Source organism: Canis lupus, chromosome 21 (assembly GCF_011100685.1).
Source record: "Canis lupus familiaris isolate Mischka breed German Shepherd chromosome 21, alternate assembly UU_Cfam_GSD_1.0, whole genome shotgun sequence".
Lineage (NCBI taxonomy): Eukaryota > Metazoa > Chordata > Mammalia > Carnivora > Canidae > Canis > Canis lupus.
The window spans coordinates 32,103,959-32,121,961 of NC_049242.1; the positions used below are offsets into that span (position 1 = coordinate 32,103,959).

The 18,003-nt window shown below is 43.5% G+C and overlaps 1 protein-coding gene across 4 annotated transcripts; it reads right to left on the bottom strand.

The window, feature by feature from the left end:
• Window positions 1–379: 379 nt before the first annotated feature.
• On the bottom strand, window positions 380–17,958 carry NLRP10 (NLR family pyrin domain containing 10). Of its 4 annotated transcripts, XM_038568951.1 has the most exons (4): window positions 17,737–17,958; window positions 5,241–5,375; window positions 4,167–4,485; window positions 380–2,988 (listed from the first exon to the last, which is right to left on the bottom strand). In XM_038568951.1, exons 3-4 carry the CDS (start codon window positions 4,447–4,449, stop codon window positions 1,211–1,213), a joined length of 2,061 nt encoding a protein of 686 aa, XP_038424879.1. In that variant the 5' UTR covers window positions 4,450–4,485; window positions 5,241–5,375; window positions 17,737–17,958; the 3' UTR covers window positions 380–1,210. The 4 variants fall into 4 exon arrangements, with proteins under 4 accessions (XP_038424879.1, XP_038424880.1, XP_038424878.1 ...); XM_038568952.1 differs by lacking the exon at window positions 5,241–5,375 and having other exon boundaries at window positions 17,773–17,958; XM_038568950.1 differs by lacking the exon at window positions 5,241–5,375.
• Window positions 17,959–18,003: the final 45 nt, after the last annotated feature.

Genomic DNA, 18,003 nt, shown 5'->3' on the forward strand with positions numbered 1-18,003 from the left:
TAAATTCAATTTGCCAACATATAGTATAACACTCAGCCCTCATCCTATCAAGTGCCCTCCTTAGTCCCTGTCACCCAGTTACCCTTTCACCCCACCCACCTCCCCTTTTGCGACCCTTTGTTTGTTTCCCAGAGTTAGGAGTCTCTCATGGTTTGTCTTCCTCTCTAATTTTTTCCCACTCAGTTTCCCTCCTTTCCCTCATTGTCCCTTTCACTATTTCTTATATTCCACATATAAGTGAAACCATATGATGATTGTCCTTCTCCAATTGACTTAATTCACTCAGCATAATACTCTCCAGTTCCATCCACACTGAAGCAAATGGTAGGTATTCATCCTTTCTGATGGCTAATATTTTCTATTATATATATACCTCACATCTTCTTTATCAACTCATCTGTTGAAGGATATCATGGCTCCTTCCATATATTGGCTATTGTGCACATTACTGCTATGAACATTGGAACCCCAGAAATTGATGGGTCTCCTAAATGAACTTCAATTTCCTCATCTGTGAAACGAGAGTCAGGAACTGACCCCACCTATATTTAAAATTCCTTTGAACTCTTCTTGTCTATACAGAATGAGCCAGAGCAGAAAAAAAGGGATTATGACTTATCTCTGGGAACTGGCTGGTCTTTCCAAAAAGAAAAGGGAGGTAATGGCATCACTGGGGACGAGTGACATGGTATTAGTACAGAACTAGGTCAAATCACAGTAGACTTTAAGACCAAAGGTCTGTGACAGACATGGTTCATTTCCAACACAGAAATTCTAGAAGTTTCTAGAAAGATGGGAAGCTACTATTTATTTAAGCAGCAATTGATCACAAAACAGAGTCAAGGGGATATTCCCTTATAACCCAGTACAATATTTCTTTTAAATGTTGATATTAATATGCTTCACATTATCCAATCTTACTGAATGAGGACAATCCATAGTTTACCAATCACATGTTTGGTCACTAATATAAACATTAACATTAAATTCCACAGTAGAGGAGGTTATAAGCAGCTTCTGTAGGAGGAAGAGATGCTAAATAACTGAATTTGAGCCACTGATGGTAAATGTGATTGTTCCTAGGGACTCAGTCCACATGGCCTTTCCCTATGTCCTATATTCCAAGTTTTCTGATCCTGTATTATCTAATTTTCTTTTCTACTTGCTCTTCTGCCCTTCCACTCTTTCCAGTACCTATTAGTCTAATCTCTCATCTCTCCATTTTTTTTACACTCTGTCTTCCCCCATCTTCCTGTCCCTGACGCTCCAACCTTCCTGACCCTTCAGCTCTACTGTCCCATTCCTCCACTTCCCGTCCTACTGCTCCTACCCTCAGCATCTCTTGTTTCTCCATTTTTCTGCCTTTTCCATTAGAAGCCTCCATTTGTGTCTTTTCTATATTATCTTCGTCCACAAAAGGACATTTTTCCTTCTCTTTCCATCTATTAATCAAGCTGGTTTTGACAGAAAATGAGTTCCTGTCATGGGGTTTCTTTTTATTTGAAAGTTGCATCTTAAGCGATACATCACTTATCTGAACACCTTTTACCAGATTCCTTATTTTAGACTGATTTAGGGAGAATTCCAAATCCCAGGCCCCTTTATGCTTTATAGATTTCATTTGTTCTTTAAAATGCTTCAGATCCTGCTTTACCAAGGGAGAAATTTTGAGGGAGAACTTTAGCTCGAAGTTCGAGGAGGTCTCTTTTTTCAATATGTCCAATAAAAAATGCATACTGAGAGTCATCTCCTCATTCTCTGCCTGCCTTTCTTCATCCAGAATCCTCTTCACTTCTTTGCGGGACTCTTTCCCCAGCTGACTCTGGTCCTCTTTCACCAGGTAGGACATGGCATGAAAAAACTCCTGGAAGCTAATGTGGCGAAAGATATAGAACTTCTTGATGTCAAGTCCCTCTTGGTAATCCATGCTACTCAGAAAAGCAGCAAGTCTGGTCCCATCTAAATTGTGCTTCCTGAGGTCAGCTTCTTCAAACATGAACCTCTGGTGCTGGATCCCCTCAGCTGCTAAGGAGCACAGACCTTTCAGGACCCTGTGCCGAGTAAGCTTGGAGCAGCCTTCATTGTCACTGGGGGGCAGGAAGGTGGAGACATAGGCCATGAAGATGTCTGTGCCATTACTGGGAGTCTCTGAGATCTCTCTGCCCTTCTCCATCTGCTCCTTGATCCAGGAGCAGATCACCCAGCAAATGCCTGGAATTTGACATGATTTGTAGAGAACGTCATTTCCTCGTACAATGTCAAAGGCATTTCTGGCTTGCTCTTCATCCATGAAATAGGAGCTGAAATACCTCCTCCGCTCATCCTCAGAGAAGCCAAGGATGTGAATATGGTGTGATTGTTTCAGCAAGGGATTCAAATTCTGCAAAGCCAAGGGCCGGGTGGTGATAAGAAGTGAACATGTGGAAAGCACTTCTCTTCTAATTAGACAGTGCAGCACTTTCTCCATGGGGCTCAGCCTCAGACTCTTCAAGCCCCTTACAAAGGGTCTCTGCAGTTCATCAAAGCCATCCAGGATGAACAGCAGTCGCTCAGCCTCCCTCAGCATCTCTCTGACAGGTGCTTGGTTGTCCCCACAACACCAGAAGAGAAGCTGGTCCAGTACGCCCTCCTGCAACAGGACCACTTCTCTGCAGCTGACATAAAAGACATAATCAAACCGGCCTGGGTACAGGGTACCAGTGGCCCAGTCCAGCACCATTTTTCTGGCCAGTGTTGTCTTTCCGGTTCCAGCGGACCCCTGTAGCACCACTGTGGGTGGGGCTTGGTAGGACTTTTCTCCTGGATCAAACAGAGTCTCCACCAAGACAGAGTCCAATTCCTGCTCCAAGACAGGGCAGGCAGATGATTCTGGGCTCCCTGGGCTAGAAGTGGCCACCAGAAGCAGTTGACTGTGGCTGCCGCAGATTGACTCCTCTTGCCTCTCCTCTAGGCAGCAGCGCACATGCTCTCGATATATTTCTCTATAATCTGAGCCAGACACATGGGGTGTTAGTGGGTCAGACAGAAAGAAAGACAAAGAGGGCCCTTCAAACTCTAGGCTCTGCTCTCTAGTTTCATCTTGTATACTCTCTGACTTGTATCTCTTGAAGTTTATATTTTGGGCTTTAAGGGGAAGGACCCCTGGACATGTGGTGTGTTCCTGCATACAGACACATGCATGGTGTGTATATGCACATCCATGTGAGTGTGCAAGGGTGTGTTTCATGTGTGTGAGGATATCGGTGGGATATGAGTGAGTGTATCCACGCACACTCATGGGAGTACACTTACGCAAGTTTGTGTATTTTTGTGTGAGGAAGGTGCATCAGTGCGCATCAGCAAATGGGCATTTGTAAGAATACATGTATGTGCAAAAGTGTCTGTGCGTATGAATATCTGAGTGCTCCTGTGAAACATCCCCATTAGAAAGGTGAGGACAGAGTGGAGAAAGGAAAGGGAAGCTGGGGGATGGTGAAATAAGTAACAGGAGCCTGTTCTTGGTAATGATCAAGCTGTGTGCTCAGGATAAACCAGCTCCTGAGCTGAAGCTATGATTATAGGTCAGAAGAGCTCTTGGGTATAAGAGGGGCCCCTGGAGGGAGCACAGGCACCTCCCCTGGAACCCCACAAGAAAGGACAGGCGACCTTCTGGGCTTCAAGCCCACATTGTTCTCTAGGGCAGCATTGATGCCCCTGTTCCTTGAGAGAGCAGAGAGCAGGATGCAGGAGCAGGCTGTCCTCTGTGGAAAGGAGTCTGGGCTGCCCGCTGGGACAGCAGCTAAGGAAAGATCTGACCCCCACACCCTGAGGCCATTCCTGCTGATTAGTGGAAACCCCTTCACCAACACCATCTTCATTCAATCTCTAAGCCCTCTCTGCTACCCTCCTCTTCTCTGGCACTACAACTGGAAGTAGGAGGTGGGGCATTATGGCTAATGTAGTCTTTCTATGAATCTCCATGCCTCGGCTCAGGCCCTGTCCCTACACTTGTCAGAGCCTTTAGCTGGAGACCACCAGGTCCTTGGGCACTGGTGCTCCCAGGCACAGAAAGAGGGCAAAAGGGAGAGACAGCAAAAATTCTGGGCTATGGGAGTCTCTGGAAATGTCACGGGGGTGGGAGAGTCCTGGTGCCACCCTGACCTCCCCTCATCCCTGGCTCCACTCACCGTTCAGACAAATGTGGCTGAGCTGGTCCACTGGTTCCAACAGGTTCATGACCCTCAGAACCCTGACCACCACCTTCACAGCCTCCAGTGCTCCATAGAGTGAAATCAGCCGAGAAGCCAGGTCCACCGGGCTCAGGCCCTCCAGTTCCCCACGCGCCAGCTGCAGCCGCCCCTCAAGCAGGCTTCGGTCCCGTAAGTGAAACTTGAATAGCTTGAAGTTTTTCTCCTCAAGGTCACTCAAGGCCCAGAGCAATGCCTCCCGGGGGTTGCGAGTCAGGGCCATGGTGTTGGGGTGAAGGGTTGAGTTCAGACCCGTGATCTGGAGAAGCAGGAGAGCAGGGAAGAGAGGCGGGTGCTGAGGGAAGAGCAGCCTGCAGGCACCTCAGCCGCCTGCTTTACTTAGCAAGCTGCTGAGCGCAGGCCAAGGAGAGATGAGAGATGCGCGAAGTTCCAAGAAAGGCGAGCAGGTGAGACAGCAAGGAGCTTTCCTATGCATTCCCCACTGTGCCCCTTTGTCCACTGGCTGATGTGTGTCTGTGCCAGCAAATGAGAAGGAAGGTGTGTGGGTGTGTAGATTGTATCTCTCCATCTCTCTCCTCCACCCTCCTCTTGCTCACACCACGGTTTATCAGGCCCTAAGTGGCTGCTTAAGGCAGTTTGGGTTACATATAGACACTTTTTTTTTTTTTTTACATTTTACAAGTGAGCCTCTCTCTGACTTTGTGAACCTATACAGAATATTTACTGGGACTGCTGAGGAATGGCAAGAAGGTAGAAACTCTATACTCATCAGCCCCTTGGCTTCACACAGAATTTCAAAGCTGGAAATCTTCTAATTCAGATAAGGAGTTAAAGGCAGCCCGGGTGGCTCAGCGGTTTAGCGCCTTTAACCCAGGGTGTGATCCTGGAGACCCGGGATCGAGTCCCACATTGGGCTCCCTGCATGGAGTCTGCTTCTCCCTCTGCCTGTGTCTTCTGCCTCTCTCTCATGAATAAGTAAATAAAACCTTAAAAGAAAAAGATAAGGAGTTAAGTTCAAGTAATAAGAGAAACAGCTGTACTTTGAGGACTCACTAGTTGTTATCTCTTTTGATCATCACAGAAATTGTCTTGGGGATCGCTCCAGATGAGAAATTTGACAGAGAAGAATGGGTTTTCCAGAGCTGGACCAGTGGGCAAAAAGGCAGGATTTATATCATGGCCTATGACCTAGGTAAATAGGGACAGAAAAAGGTGACAAGACAAAACCATTCAAGACAGGAGAAGAAAGTAGGTCGTTAGACTAACTGCTATCCCACACCGGAGACCGATATAGATATGAAGCAGTAGCGAAGGGAGAGGGGGATCTTGAGTGGTGTTGAAAGTATAGAACTAATATGTTGGTGGAATGGCAGTCTTCGGAAGAAGACAAGCAAATATTGGCAGAAACTTTCAGAGTCCAGAATTATCCGCTCTAATCCATAACCAATGGGGAATCCATCTCCATAGCAAAATGGCTGAGAGTTAGAAGAAGGTATTTGGGAACAGAGACCATTGCTGAGATTCAAATATCAGCATTTTAACTACACACCAAAAACAGATAAAAAAGTTTAGGAGAATATTAGACTACAATGGACTATGGGTGCAAGTCATAGGGTCATTTGCAAAAGCAAGCCTGTTGACATAGGAGCGAATAAAGCCTCAGACTTACTGAAAATCTCTGCTGTTAGCAGAGCTAATTCAGGAAAGAGCAAGAAAAGATGGCACTATAGGATTCCATGGAGATGTGGGGCCTAGGCTTCAGGCCATTTGGACTCAAAGAGCTGGTGGTAAGGTGGGGATGACTCACCTCCCTGATGACTTCACCAGATTTTAAGCCATGACCTTGGGACTGAGTAGAAACAGATTTTTTTTTTTCTAGTCAAACAGACCTCAAGCCAAGCCTAGATCCACTTAACCCAAACCCATTAGTTCACTTCTGCTTTGTGGTGCTGGTATTAAAAGGATAAGTGGGGGTTCCTGGGTGGTTCGGTTGCTTAAGCATCTGACACTTGATTTTGGGTCAGGTCATGATCTCAGGGTCATAAGATTGGGATCTGTGTTGGATGAGGAGCCTGCTTAAGATTCATTCTCTCCCTCTCCTTCTGCTCCTGCCCCCCAGCTCTCTCCCTCTGAAAAATAAAAATAAAATAAAATAAAATAAACAGGTGGGACAACCCTGACACCTCTCCTTTAATATGTAAAGGCCCTGGTACACGTGGGGCTGGAACAGATGAAGTGCTCCTGGTCCTCCTCAGAGCAGCACAAACACCCACACATTCTATCTGTCGGTAGATGAGTACTGCTCACCAGAGGAGAACTTGACCTTATTCTTCCACATATTAAGTTGAGAAACAAAGGAGGGGCCAAAGGGATGACTTGCTCTGGCTCCAAGAAAATAAAAGAGCCCAACAGCCCCTTCATTTCTTCTCTGCAATCCCAGTGCTCTCCTACCACTTGATGTACGGCCAGACTGGGGAAGTTTGACTTGAGATGCAAAGGAATTGAGGTGCTGTCACCACCATGTCCACAGCCATGGCACCATTTTAAGTTATTGAAACCACTGGAGGATGTGCTTGATCGAAGTGAAAAGGGAGAAAGACAGAAGCTCCATGAAACAGGAATCCAAACAGGAGGAAAGCAAAGTCCCTCAAGGCAGCTGATCAGAGGACCTAGAGCATTGTGACAGTACAGAAGCCAGGACTGAGGAGAATGGGGCACTCAGACCATCTCCAAAGGAAAGGAAGAACTGACAGAGTAACTGATGCTACTAAACCCTCTGGACGACCCTACCAAGAGGCTACTAGGAGGTACGGAAAAATTAACATTAAGTACCAAGAATGAATGAAATAAAGAAATTACTCCTTCTGGGATAAAAAAAATAAGAAAGACAGAAGTTTATGTAAGAGTAAACTACAGGGCAGCCCCCCGTGGCTCAGCGGTTTAGCGCCGCCTTCAGTCCAGGGTGGGATCCTGGAGACCTGGAATCGAGTCCCACGTCAGGCTCCCTGCATGGAGCCTGCTTCTCCCTCTGCCTGTGTCTCTGCCTCTCTCTCTCTCTCTCTATGTTTCTCATGCATAAATAAATAAAATCTAAAAAAAAAAGTAAACTACAATACTCAGGTATGAATAATGTTTGCATAGAAATAATAGCAGAACCACTGAATATTGATCTAATTAAAATGTAAAACATAATCATGTCAAAAGGCTAGTGGTGGAATGTTCTCGAGTGTTCTGGCATAGGAAGTGCACAGATAATGCACAAAATTGATGAGTCAAAGGTAGCAGTAGACATGTATTATTTAGAAGTGCAGAGATGCAAGAAGGAACAATTTATATATATTAGCAGCTGCTTCCAAAAAAAAGAGAACCAAAGGTAGTAGTGTGGGGGTTTGAGGAGATGGACCAGGAAAGTACTGGATTTGGAGTGTAAGTTTTATAATGTTAATTGCCCTCTTAAACTATGAGCATATATTACTTCAAAAAAATAAAAATTTTCATGATTGGATTGTTTCTTTGTTGTTGAGTTTAATAAGTTCTTTATAGATCTTGGATACTAGCCCTTTATCTGATATGTCATTTGCAAATATCTTCTCCCATTCTGTAGGTTGTCTTTGAGTTTTGTTGACTGTTTCTTTTGCTGTGCAGAAAGAAGTTTTTTATCTTGACTAAGTCCCAATAATTCATTTTTGCTTTTGTATCCTTTGCCTTCATAGATGTATCTTGCAAGAAGATGCTGTGGCCAAGTTCGAAAACAGTGTTGTCTGTGTTCTCCTCTAGGATTTTGATGGAATCTTTTCTCACATTTAGATCTTTCATCCATTTTGAGTTTATCTTTGTGTATGGTATAAGAGAGTGGTCTAGTTTCATTCTTCTGCATGTGGCTGTCCAATTTTCCCAGCACCATTTATTGAAGAGACTGTCCTTTTTCCAGTGGATAGTCTTTCCTGCTTTGTCGAATATTAGTTGACCATAGAGTTGAGGGCCCATTTCTGGATTCTCTATTCTGTTCCATTGATCTATGTGTCTGTTTTTGTGCCAGTACCACACTGTCTTGATGACCACAGCTTTGTAGTACAACCTGAAATCCAGCATTGTGATGACCCCAGCTCTGGTTTTCTTTTTCAATATTGCCCTGGCTATTTGGGGTCTTTTCTTATTCCACACAAATCTTAAGATGATTTGCTCCAACTCTCTGAAGAAAGTCCATGGTACTTTGATAGGGATTGCATTAAATGTGTAAATTGCCCTGGGCAGCATTGAAATTTTCACAATGTTAATTATTCTAATCCATGAGTAAGGAATGTTTTTCCATCTCTTTGTGTCTTCCTGAATTTCTTTCAGAAGTGTTCTGTAGTTTTGAGGGTATAGATCCTTTACCTCTTTGGATAGGTTTATTCCTAGGTATCTTATGCTTTTGGATGCAATTGTAAATGGGATTGAATCCTTAATTTTTCTTTCTTCATTTCATTGTTAGTGTATAGAAATGCCACTGATTTCTGAGCATTGATCTTGTATCCTGCCACACTGCCGATTTGCTGTATGAGTTCTAGCAATCTTGGAGTGGAGTCTTTTGGGTTTTCTATGTACAGTATCATACCATCTGCTAAAAGGGTGAGTTTGACTTCTTCTTTGCCAATTTGAATGCCTTTTATTTCTTTTTGTTGCCTGATTGCTGAGGCTAGGACTTCTAGTACTATGTTGAATAGCAGTGGTGAGAGTGGACAATCCTGTCGTGTTCCTGATCTTAGGGGAAAGGCTCCCAGTGTTTCCCCATTGAAAATGATATTTGCTGTGGGTTTTTCATATGGGCAAAAGACATGAACAGAAATTTCACAGAGGAAGACATAGACATGGCCAACAAGCACATGAGAAAATGCTCCGCATCACTTGCCATCAGGAAAACACAAATCAAAACCACAATGAGGGCAGCCCGGGTGGGTCAGCGGTTTAGCGCCACCTTCAGCCCAGGGCCTGATCCTGGAGACCTGGGATGGACTCCAACGTCAGGCTCCCTGCCTGGAGCCTGCTTCTCCCTCTGCCTGTGTCTCTGTCTCCTCTCTCTCTCTCTCTCTCTCTCTCTCTTTTTCTCTCTCTCTCTCTCTGTTTCTCATGAATAAATAAATAAAATCTTAAAAAAAAATGAGATACCACCTCACACCTGTGAGAATGGGGAAAATTAACAAGACAGGAAACAACAAATGCTGGAGAGGATGTGAAGAAAGCGGAACCCTCTTGCACTGTTGGTGGGAATGTGAACTGGTGCAGCCACTCTGGAAAACTGTGTGGAGGTTCCTCAAAGAGTTAAAAATAGATCTGCCCTATGACCCAGCAATTGCACTGCTGGGGATTTACCCCAAAGATACAGAGGCAGTGAAATGCCAGGACACCTGCACCCCGATGTTTATAGCAGCAATGTCCACAATAGCCAAACTGTGGAAGGAGCCTCAGTGTCCATCGAAAGATGAATGGATACAGAAGATGTGGTTTATGTATACAATGGAATATTACTCAGCCATTAGAAATGACAAATACCCACCATTTGTTTCAACGTGGATGGACCTGGAGGGTATTATGCTGAGTGAAGTAAGTCAATCAGAGAAGGACAAACATTATATGTTCTCATTCATTTGGGGAATATAAAAAATAGTGAAAGGGAATAAAGGGGAAAGGAGAGAAAATGAGTGGGAAATAACAGAGAGGGAGACAGAACATGAAAGACTCCTAACTCTGGGAAACGAACAAGGGGTGGTGGAAAGGGAGGTGGGCGGGGGATGGGGGTGACTGGGGGATGGGCACTGAGGGGGGCACTTGATGGGATGAGCACTGGGTGATATGCTATATGTTGGCAAATTGAACTCCAATAAAAAATATATACAAAAAAACATAAAAATTAGCAAAGTAAGAATAGAGAGTAAAGAAATGGAGCTAGTAATACTGTATTGCATATTTGAAAGTTATTAAAAGGAAACCTCAAAAGTTCTCATCACAAAAAAGTTTCTGGAACTATGTATGATGGTGGATGTTAGCTATATTTATTGCTATATTTATTTATATTTATTGGTGGTGATCATTTCACAATATAAACATATTGAATCATAATGTTGTAAACCTGAAATTAATACAGTGGTGTACATCAACTAAACCTCAACGTGAAAGAAAGAAAGAAAGAAAGAAAGAAAGAAAGAAAGAAAGAAAAGAAAGAAAGAAAGAAAGAAAGAAAGAAAGAAAGAAAGAAAGAAAGAAAGAAAGAAAGAAAGAAAATATTGTGTATAGATATATCTTTCAGGAAACCTGGCACCAAAAGCAATTGAGAGGTCCTGAGAAGATGTGAGAAATGTGGGGCCAAGAGAAGATCTTGTTTGTTTTAACATGGAAGAGGGTGGGAAGGATTTGAATGCTGACAAAAATCATCTGACAGAAGAATTGGGTTAGAAATGCAGACAAGAGGGGCACCTGGGTGGCTCAGTGGTTGAGCGTCTGCCTTCAGCTTGGTCGTGATTCAGAATCCTGGGATCCAGGCCCACTTCAGGCTCCCTGCAAGGAGCCTGCTTCTTTCTCTGCCTATGTCTCTGCCTCTCTCTGTGTGTCTCTCATGAATAAAAAAAAATGCAGACAAGAGAGAGAAATACCAGGGGAGAGAATTGGGCTGTGGATTGAGGTAGGACTCAAAGTAAAGTCAAAAGACTGGCCTTTGATGGGAGGATGGAGGGTACATCTTCCATCCATGCCTAAAGAAAGTGACAGGGTCATTTGGCAGAGCAAGGCAGTTCCATGGGTTTTGTGGTCAGATGAGGGTACTCATGCCTGGTGGTCCCTGTATTCTCTATGAAGGATGAGTAGGAGTATCTCCTAGGGGTGCGAGGGCAGGTAAAATGGGGAGAAGCCATGAGGAAACAATTTAGAGCCTCTTCTATGCACCTTTCCCTCCCCCTCCAAGGCCTCTCATGCCCAGTGCTCAGTGACTTCTGCCAGAGTCCAGGAGAATAGGCAGGAATGGAAATTGGTCTCTCCCAGAGCCTTAACCAAGCTAAGGCTAGAGACAGAAGCAAGACAGAAAAGAACCAAGCCCGAGAGACAAAATGGGAAAATAGAGTGAGACACAGCCACACAGATCATGTGACACAGAGAACAGAGTCCATTAGCTGAGAAGGCTCTCAGATCGGCCTCTCCTAGAAGGTCCCATGTCTGGAGATGATGGGTCAGGGACTGAGAGTCACACCTGAAGGAACAGAAATGAGATATTTTAAAAAACATATTTTAATTGAAGAGTGGAGGCAGGACATGAAATGAGGCCTCCCTCCTGTAACACTGGCTTGGTTGTGGACAGAACTGGCAACTGGAGCAATTGAGTTCCAAAAGGGAAGGGGCAGAGACAAAAGAGACAGAGATACAGGGTGGAAACAGTAAGAAAATAAAAAACACAGAAGACAGGAATAAGCAGATGAAACAGAGGACCCTCGTGGCCATTTGAAAGTATCCATCTCTGCCAGGAGAGGCTGTCTTTTCTCAAGAGTACTCTTACATGCCTTGGAGGAGAAGGAAACCTGCATCCTCCCCAGTAACTTGGCAACTGCTAGCAAGATGGTAGTCAGAAAAACAGGCAGGCTAGCAAAGCACATGCACAAATCAGAATGGGAAATATCAGAGCTAGAGCATTTCAAAGCTCTTGTATCATTGGTGGAGCTGTTTAAACTCAAAACAAATGAGTAAAAATGCATGGTAATTTCTACACTTGACGGGATGAGCACTGGGTGTTATTCTGTATGTTGGTAAATTGAACACCAATAAAAAATTATTTTATTAAAAAAAAATTTCTACACCTGTGTGCTGCTGGAGCACCACCTCTCCAACAGTCAGGAAGGGAGTTGATGTTGAGGACAATAACTATCATGGCTTTCAGTGCTTTGACAAAACTTCAGATACATAGTTTTGGCAGATGCCAAGCCTCTGTGATTTCATCCTGTTGGAGCATTCACTGTATCCCTATAGGGTTCCACTTTCTCTTAGGTTTGCTGTGGCTGAGCCAAGAAAAGAAGTCTATACAAATCCCATGAAAGATTTTGAGGAAAAGAAGCTTGGTGTCTTTCAGAGCGCAAAATTATATTGGAATGCAAAGGAGTTGAGGTAGGACTCAAAGCAAAGGCAAAAGATTGGGTTGAGTTCCATGGAAGTTTGTCACTAAACTGTATTCCTGAACTATGAAACATGAATATTGTGTAATAAGGAAATATTTCTTTGATAAATGATTAACAAATAAGAAAAATGCATGGTAAAATCAAAAGTAGTCATTAAAATCCTGAAATTAGAATATGTGGTTCCTAGCAGCAATGTCCACAATAGCCAAAATATGGGAAGATCCCAGATGTCCATCAACAGATGAATGGATAAAGAAGATGTGGTATATACATGTGTGTTTATACATTCCATTATATATGTATATATATATATATATATACATATTATATATAAGTATTGGAACATTACTCAGCCATCAAAAAGAATGAAATCTTGCCATTTGCAACAATGTGGAGGGAACTGGAGGGTATTATGCTAAGTGAAAGTAGTCACACAGAGAAAGACAAATATATGATTTCACTCGTATGTGGAATTTAAGAAACAAAACAAAGGATCACAGGGGAAAGGAAGGCAAAATAAAATAAGATGAAAACAGAGAGGGAAGCAAATCATTAGAGACTCTTAACTCTAGGAAACAAACTGAGGGTTGCTGGAGAGGAGGTGAGTGGAGGGACGGGATAATTGGGTGATGGGCATTAAGGAGGGCACATGATGTGATGAGCCCTGGGTATAATATGCAACTGATAAATCACTAAATTCTACCCTGAAACGAATAATCTACTATATGTTAACTAAATTTAATTTAAATTAAAAATGTTTTTTAAAAGAATATTGTTTCCTAACCGGCAGAAAAACAAAAACAGTAAGAAAACACACTCAGTCAAATAACCTCATTTTACGGCCAAATATAAGTGAAAAAAGAATATGGAAAGTCAATCAAATAAAAACAAAAAATATATAATGTTAGAAATTAATCCAAATATGTCAACACAGAGAATGTTAACAGACTTGTGAATTCAAAGACACAGGTGGTCAGATTGGATTTTTTTTAAGTGTGCAAGTATATGCTGCTTACAAGAGATACTCCTAAAATATAAAGATATGAAATGCTTGAAAGGAAAAGAGTGGGAAAAAGATATGTAAGAATATACATATCAAGGGAAATCTGATAGCTATATTGATAGAGTTCAAAAACTAGCAGAGTGAAATAATATGTCATTTAGCCATCCATATATATTTGAAACAAACCATAATTTTTTAAGCAAATGATGTTGGACACAAAATTCAGGTAAGTAGTCATTTCTTGGGCAATGAAATATTGGGGATAGCACTAGGTATATGCAAAGCAGCAGTGCTAGTGCCAATTCATACTGGCTCCAAAATTCAGGAATTTTGAGAGCCAGTTGTTAAACTTCTAGTAGCTTGAAATTGGCCATGGTAGGAGTATTTATACTATAGAAACCGGCCAATGCCAAAACTAGGGCCATTTTTTTTCAAGGAGCTGGTTGTCAAACATTTACTAGCATACCACTGAATTATAATACTCTAATATTCATAATGATAATATCTGTTATTCTAATTTTCATAATAATAAATTGTATTGTATATCATTCTATTATAATAAATTTGTATTCTAATATATAATATTAATTTATAATAGTACTGTTGATAATGTTCTAATCCTTGGTTTGGGTTATAGGCTCTGTTCATTAGTTAAAAAATGAATGCAAATTCTAGTTCCTGGTTTGGATAATAAGTCCTGTTCATTACGTTATTTAAAAAATAATGAGTGAGGCGCTCAGTGGTTGAGCATCTGCCTTCTGCTCAGGATATGTTCCCGAGTCCTGCATCGGGCTCCCTGAAAGACACCTGCTTTTCTCTCTGCCTGTGTTTCTGCCTCTCTCTCTGTGTCTCTGATGAATGAATACAATCTTTTAAAAAAAAATCTTTTTAAGATTTTATTTATTCATTCATTTATGAGAGACACACAGAGAGAGAGAGGCACAGACACAGGCAGAGGAAGAAGCAGGCTCCATGCAGGGAGCCCGACACGGGACTCGATCCCGGGTCTCAACCACTAAGCCATCTAGGTGTCCTGATTCTGTTGCTTTTATTTTTTTTATTTGTTTATTTTTTATTTATTTATTTATTTTTATTCTGTTGCTTTTAAACTGTGTGGCAGCTGCTCCTCACCACCCAGTCCTAAAGGGCTTTCAGGCAGTGGGCCTTCCTTGCAAATTCCAGCATAGCAGAGGAGTGTCCTGGCACTAGTGGAGCCTGGATAAAGTTCACAATTTCCTGAAACCTGCTGGCAATGAGCAGAGACAAACAGTGGGAGGCAGCCTGCAAGCCCTCGCCTATGTGGGTCCAGTCTGCAGAAGGACAGGTGGTTGGCCACCCAGGTATGGTTCCCACACAGCCCTGCCCCACCAAGAAGTCCCAAGTCACACTTGCAGCCCTGAGAGAGCCTAGGGCTCCCTCTTGTGGCCCTCCCATAGTTGGAGCTATAGTCAGAGCTCCCTTCACTCCAGCTGTCATTGAAGAGGTGGGAAGCGTTTATCAAGCTACAGGCCCCAATTTTAACATGAGCCTGCAGCTATGACCTTTGATTTTTCAGGAAGGACTGTCAAGCATACTGCTTAGGATAGCCAGGATCCCAGGTGTGATGGTGAATTTTATGTGTCAATTTGACTAGGGCACAGGATCTTCGGATATTTGGTCAAACATTATTCTAGGTGTATCTGTGAGGGTGCTTTTGGATAAGTTTAACATTTAAATTGATAGACTGAATAAAGCAGAGTGCCAGCCCTAATGTGGGTGGGCCTCATCCAATCAGTTGAAGGCCTACATGGAACAAAGAGCTCGTCCCCACCCGGAGTAAGAGGGAACCTCACCTGCCTGACTCCTTGAGCAGGACACTGGGCTTTTCTAGCCTTCAGACCCAAAGTGAAACATAGGTTCTTCTTGGGTCTTGAGTCTGCCTGCTTTTGGACTAGAACTACATATTGGCCCTCTTGGGTCTCCAGCTTCTGACTAAATATCTTGGGACTTCTCAGCCCCCATAATCTTGTGAGCCAATCATATATATATATATATATATATATATATATATATATATATATATATATATATAACCCCATATATATATATAATCCCATATATATATAATCCCATATATATATATAAATGTATCATGTATACACAATACATTTCCTATATTTAAGGGAATAACCCATTTTCTTTCTCCCCATGCTTTCTGCCCTTTTTTGATGAACTTAGGGTCTCAGAGTGTCTGGTGTTTGGGTTTTTTTTTTTAAGATTGTATCTATTTATTTGAGAGAGAGAGAAGGGGTTGAGCAGAGGGAAAAGCAGACTCCTTGCTGAGAAAGGAGCCTGAGAACTCTGGGATCATGACCTGAGCTGAAGGCAGGTGCCCGAGAGTGTCTGTTTATAGCATTCAGCCTGCCTGGATCCCTCAGGCAATGACTGAAAAGCCAACATCCTGGATGTGTATGTACTTCCTTGTCCTGGCTGGTCAGCATTCCTAGGTCCTGCAACTTCCCTTATCATTCCCCAATTCAAAGTGTCTCTGATTCTTCATCCACTTCTTTTTCTTTTCCTGCCAGAGAGACAGGTCTTCAGGCCATTAATGTAAAGGCAAAGTTCTTGGTGGTGAAGTATTCACACTCAACTCAAATACGGAGATAGGCGGTCCCAAGGGCATGCATGGTCAGTTTGGGGCAGCAACACCTCTCCAGCAGAGGCAGCTCTCCTCTGGCCTTCTTCCCACAGAATGATCTCAAGGGATCAGCTCTTGCTAAGGCAGACTCCCACTAGGCACCCACAAGGGAGGCCATAGCCTAGGGCAGCCTCTCTAGCATGTCCCTCATCCTGTGCAAGACCATCTCTTTCATCTGTCTTCCCCCATTTCATTGGATGGTTCTCCTTCCCACATGTGTCTTCAATCTCTTTCCTCTAGATCCTTACCCTTAGTTTAAAAATACTTAAAACCTTCCCAGCCTAAATTGTGCCTTTCTCATCCTACTGTTCCCCCTGCTACTGCCTTAAAGGTCTCCTCTCCTTCCCACCAACTCTCTTGAAACATTAGCCAGCACTCACTGCCATCAGTTCAAACTGACCACTCTCACACCTGAATTCTGATCCTCCAGGCGCACACCCCCCCCCCCCCCGCAGTTCCACGGACACTGCTCTGCGAAGGTTGGTAATGATCCGGGTTACCAAATCTGAGGTCCTTTTCAATCCTCCTCCAATAGACTGTTCAACTGTGTTGCGGGGGTAGAAGTGCGGACTAAAAGAAGGTATATCTGCCCAGAACATTGACAGGGGAGCTGGATCATGTGAATTCTAATTATGGAAGGTAGCTCCAAAGAGAAGGCAGTTCTTGGACATAAGGGTCAGGGCTAGGAAGTCCAACCTCACCCAGTTTGGACTTGCCAATTGGATGCCAGGACTTGATCTAATTAAAAGGAGTTGATTGGTTTCCTGGCAGGTAGATATGACCACTCCCACTGTACCAAGAAGGAAACTGAGACTCCGAAAAAATTATAGATTGCCCAAAGTTACACACAATGTTAGAATCAGAGCTCTTTTCCATTGCATAGCGGTGGTAATAGCTTCCGCTTAATAATAGTAACGGCTGTAGGGGCACCTGTGTGGCTCAGGGGTTGAGCATCTGCCTTCGGCTCAGGTGGTGATCCCAGGGTCCTGGGACTGAGTCCCACATAGGACTCCCTGCAGGGAGCCTCCTTCTCCCTCTGCCTATGTCTCTGCCTCTCTGTGTCTCTCATGAATCAATATATAAAATATTTAATAATAATAATAACTTCTATGTATCAGGCACATGCTAAGAGCTTTACAGAGGGTTACTCCTTGAAACCCTCTCCCAAAGCACAGACTAGCATCTCCACCTGACCACTCAACAATTCTGCTGGGATGTCTAATGAGGGTGACACCTCCAAAATTGAACTTAGGACCTTTTCAAAAAAAAAAAAAAAAAAAAACACCTGCTCCACGGGCACCTGGGTGGCTCAGCGGTTGAGCATCTGCCTTCGACTCAGGTCACGATCTCAGCCCTCGCACGGGGCTCCTTGCTCAGCAGGGAGTCTGCTTCTCCCTCTGCCCCTCACCCCACTCATGCTCACTCTCAAATAAATTAAATATTTTTTTAAAAAAACAGCCCCCTCCCTTGCCTCCTTCAATCCACTCAGATCTCACGCTCTCATTGTTACCCACCCTACCTTCTGATTCTCCCTTATTCCCCGCTCGTTTTTCCTTTTTCATAGCATCCATCACCCTGTAACATACTATATACCCTTTTGTCTCTCTCCGCTAGATATTGGGCATTTTTGAGGACAACGATCCTTGTTCTGTCCTCTGATCTACATTCCGAGGGCCTAACACAGCGCCTGGCACCTATTCACACTGGTGACTGAAGAAGCCGCCGCACCCACACCTTCTGACGCGGTGAAGAAGTGCCTTTAAAACGCACTTTATCGTCCACTACCCCTTTGAAGTCTGGAAACTCTGGGTCCACCTGGCGGCCGCTGAGCAGTCGGAGCGGTTTCTTCTCTCATCGCCGTCTCAAGTTTGTCCGGAACTATTCAGCTCCGTCCTCACTTGAGTGCTCATCGGTCTGAAATCAAAGAGCACAAACTCAGAGCCGGAAACTGTGCCGTGAGAAGCATTACCGGTAGCCAATCGGCATAAAGATCTCGTTCAC

Excerpts from the sequence above, each read along its gene's own strand:
- NLRP10 (XM_038568952.1), bottom strand. The coding sequence starts at position 4,449 with ATGGCCCTGACTCGCAACCCCCGGGAGGCATTGCTCTGGGCCTTGAGT. Across the intron at positions 2,989-4,166 it reads CAGCCACATTTGTCTGAACG|ATTATAGAGAAATATATCGA; the intron begins GTGAGTGGAGCC and ends TGTCTGGCTCAG.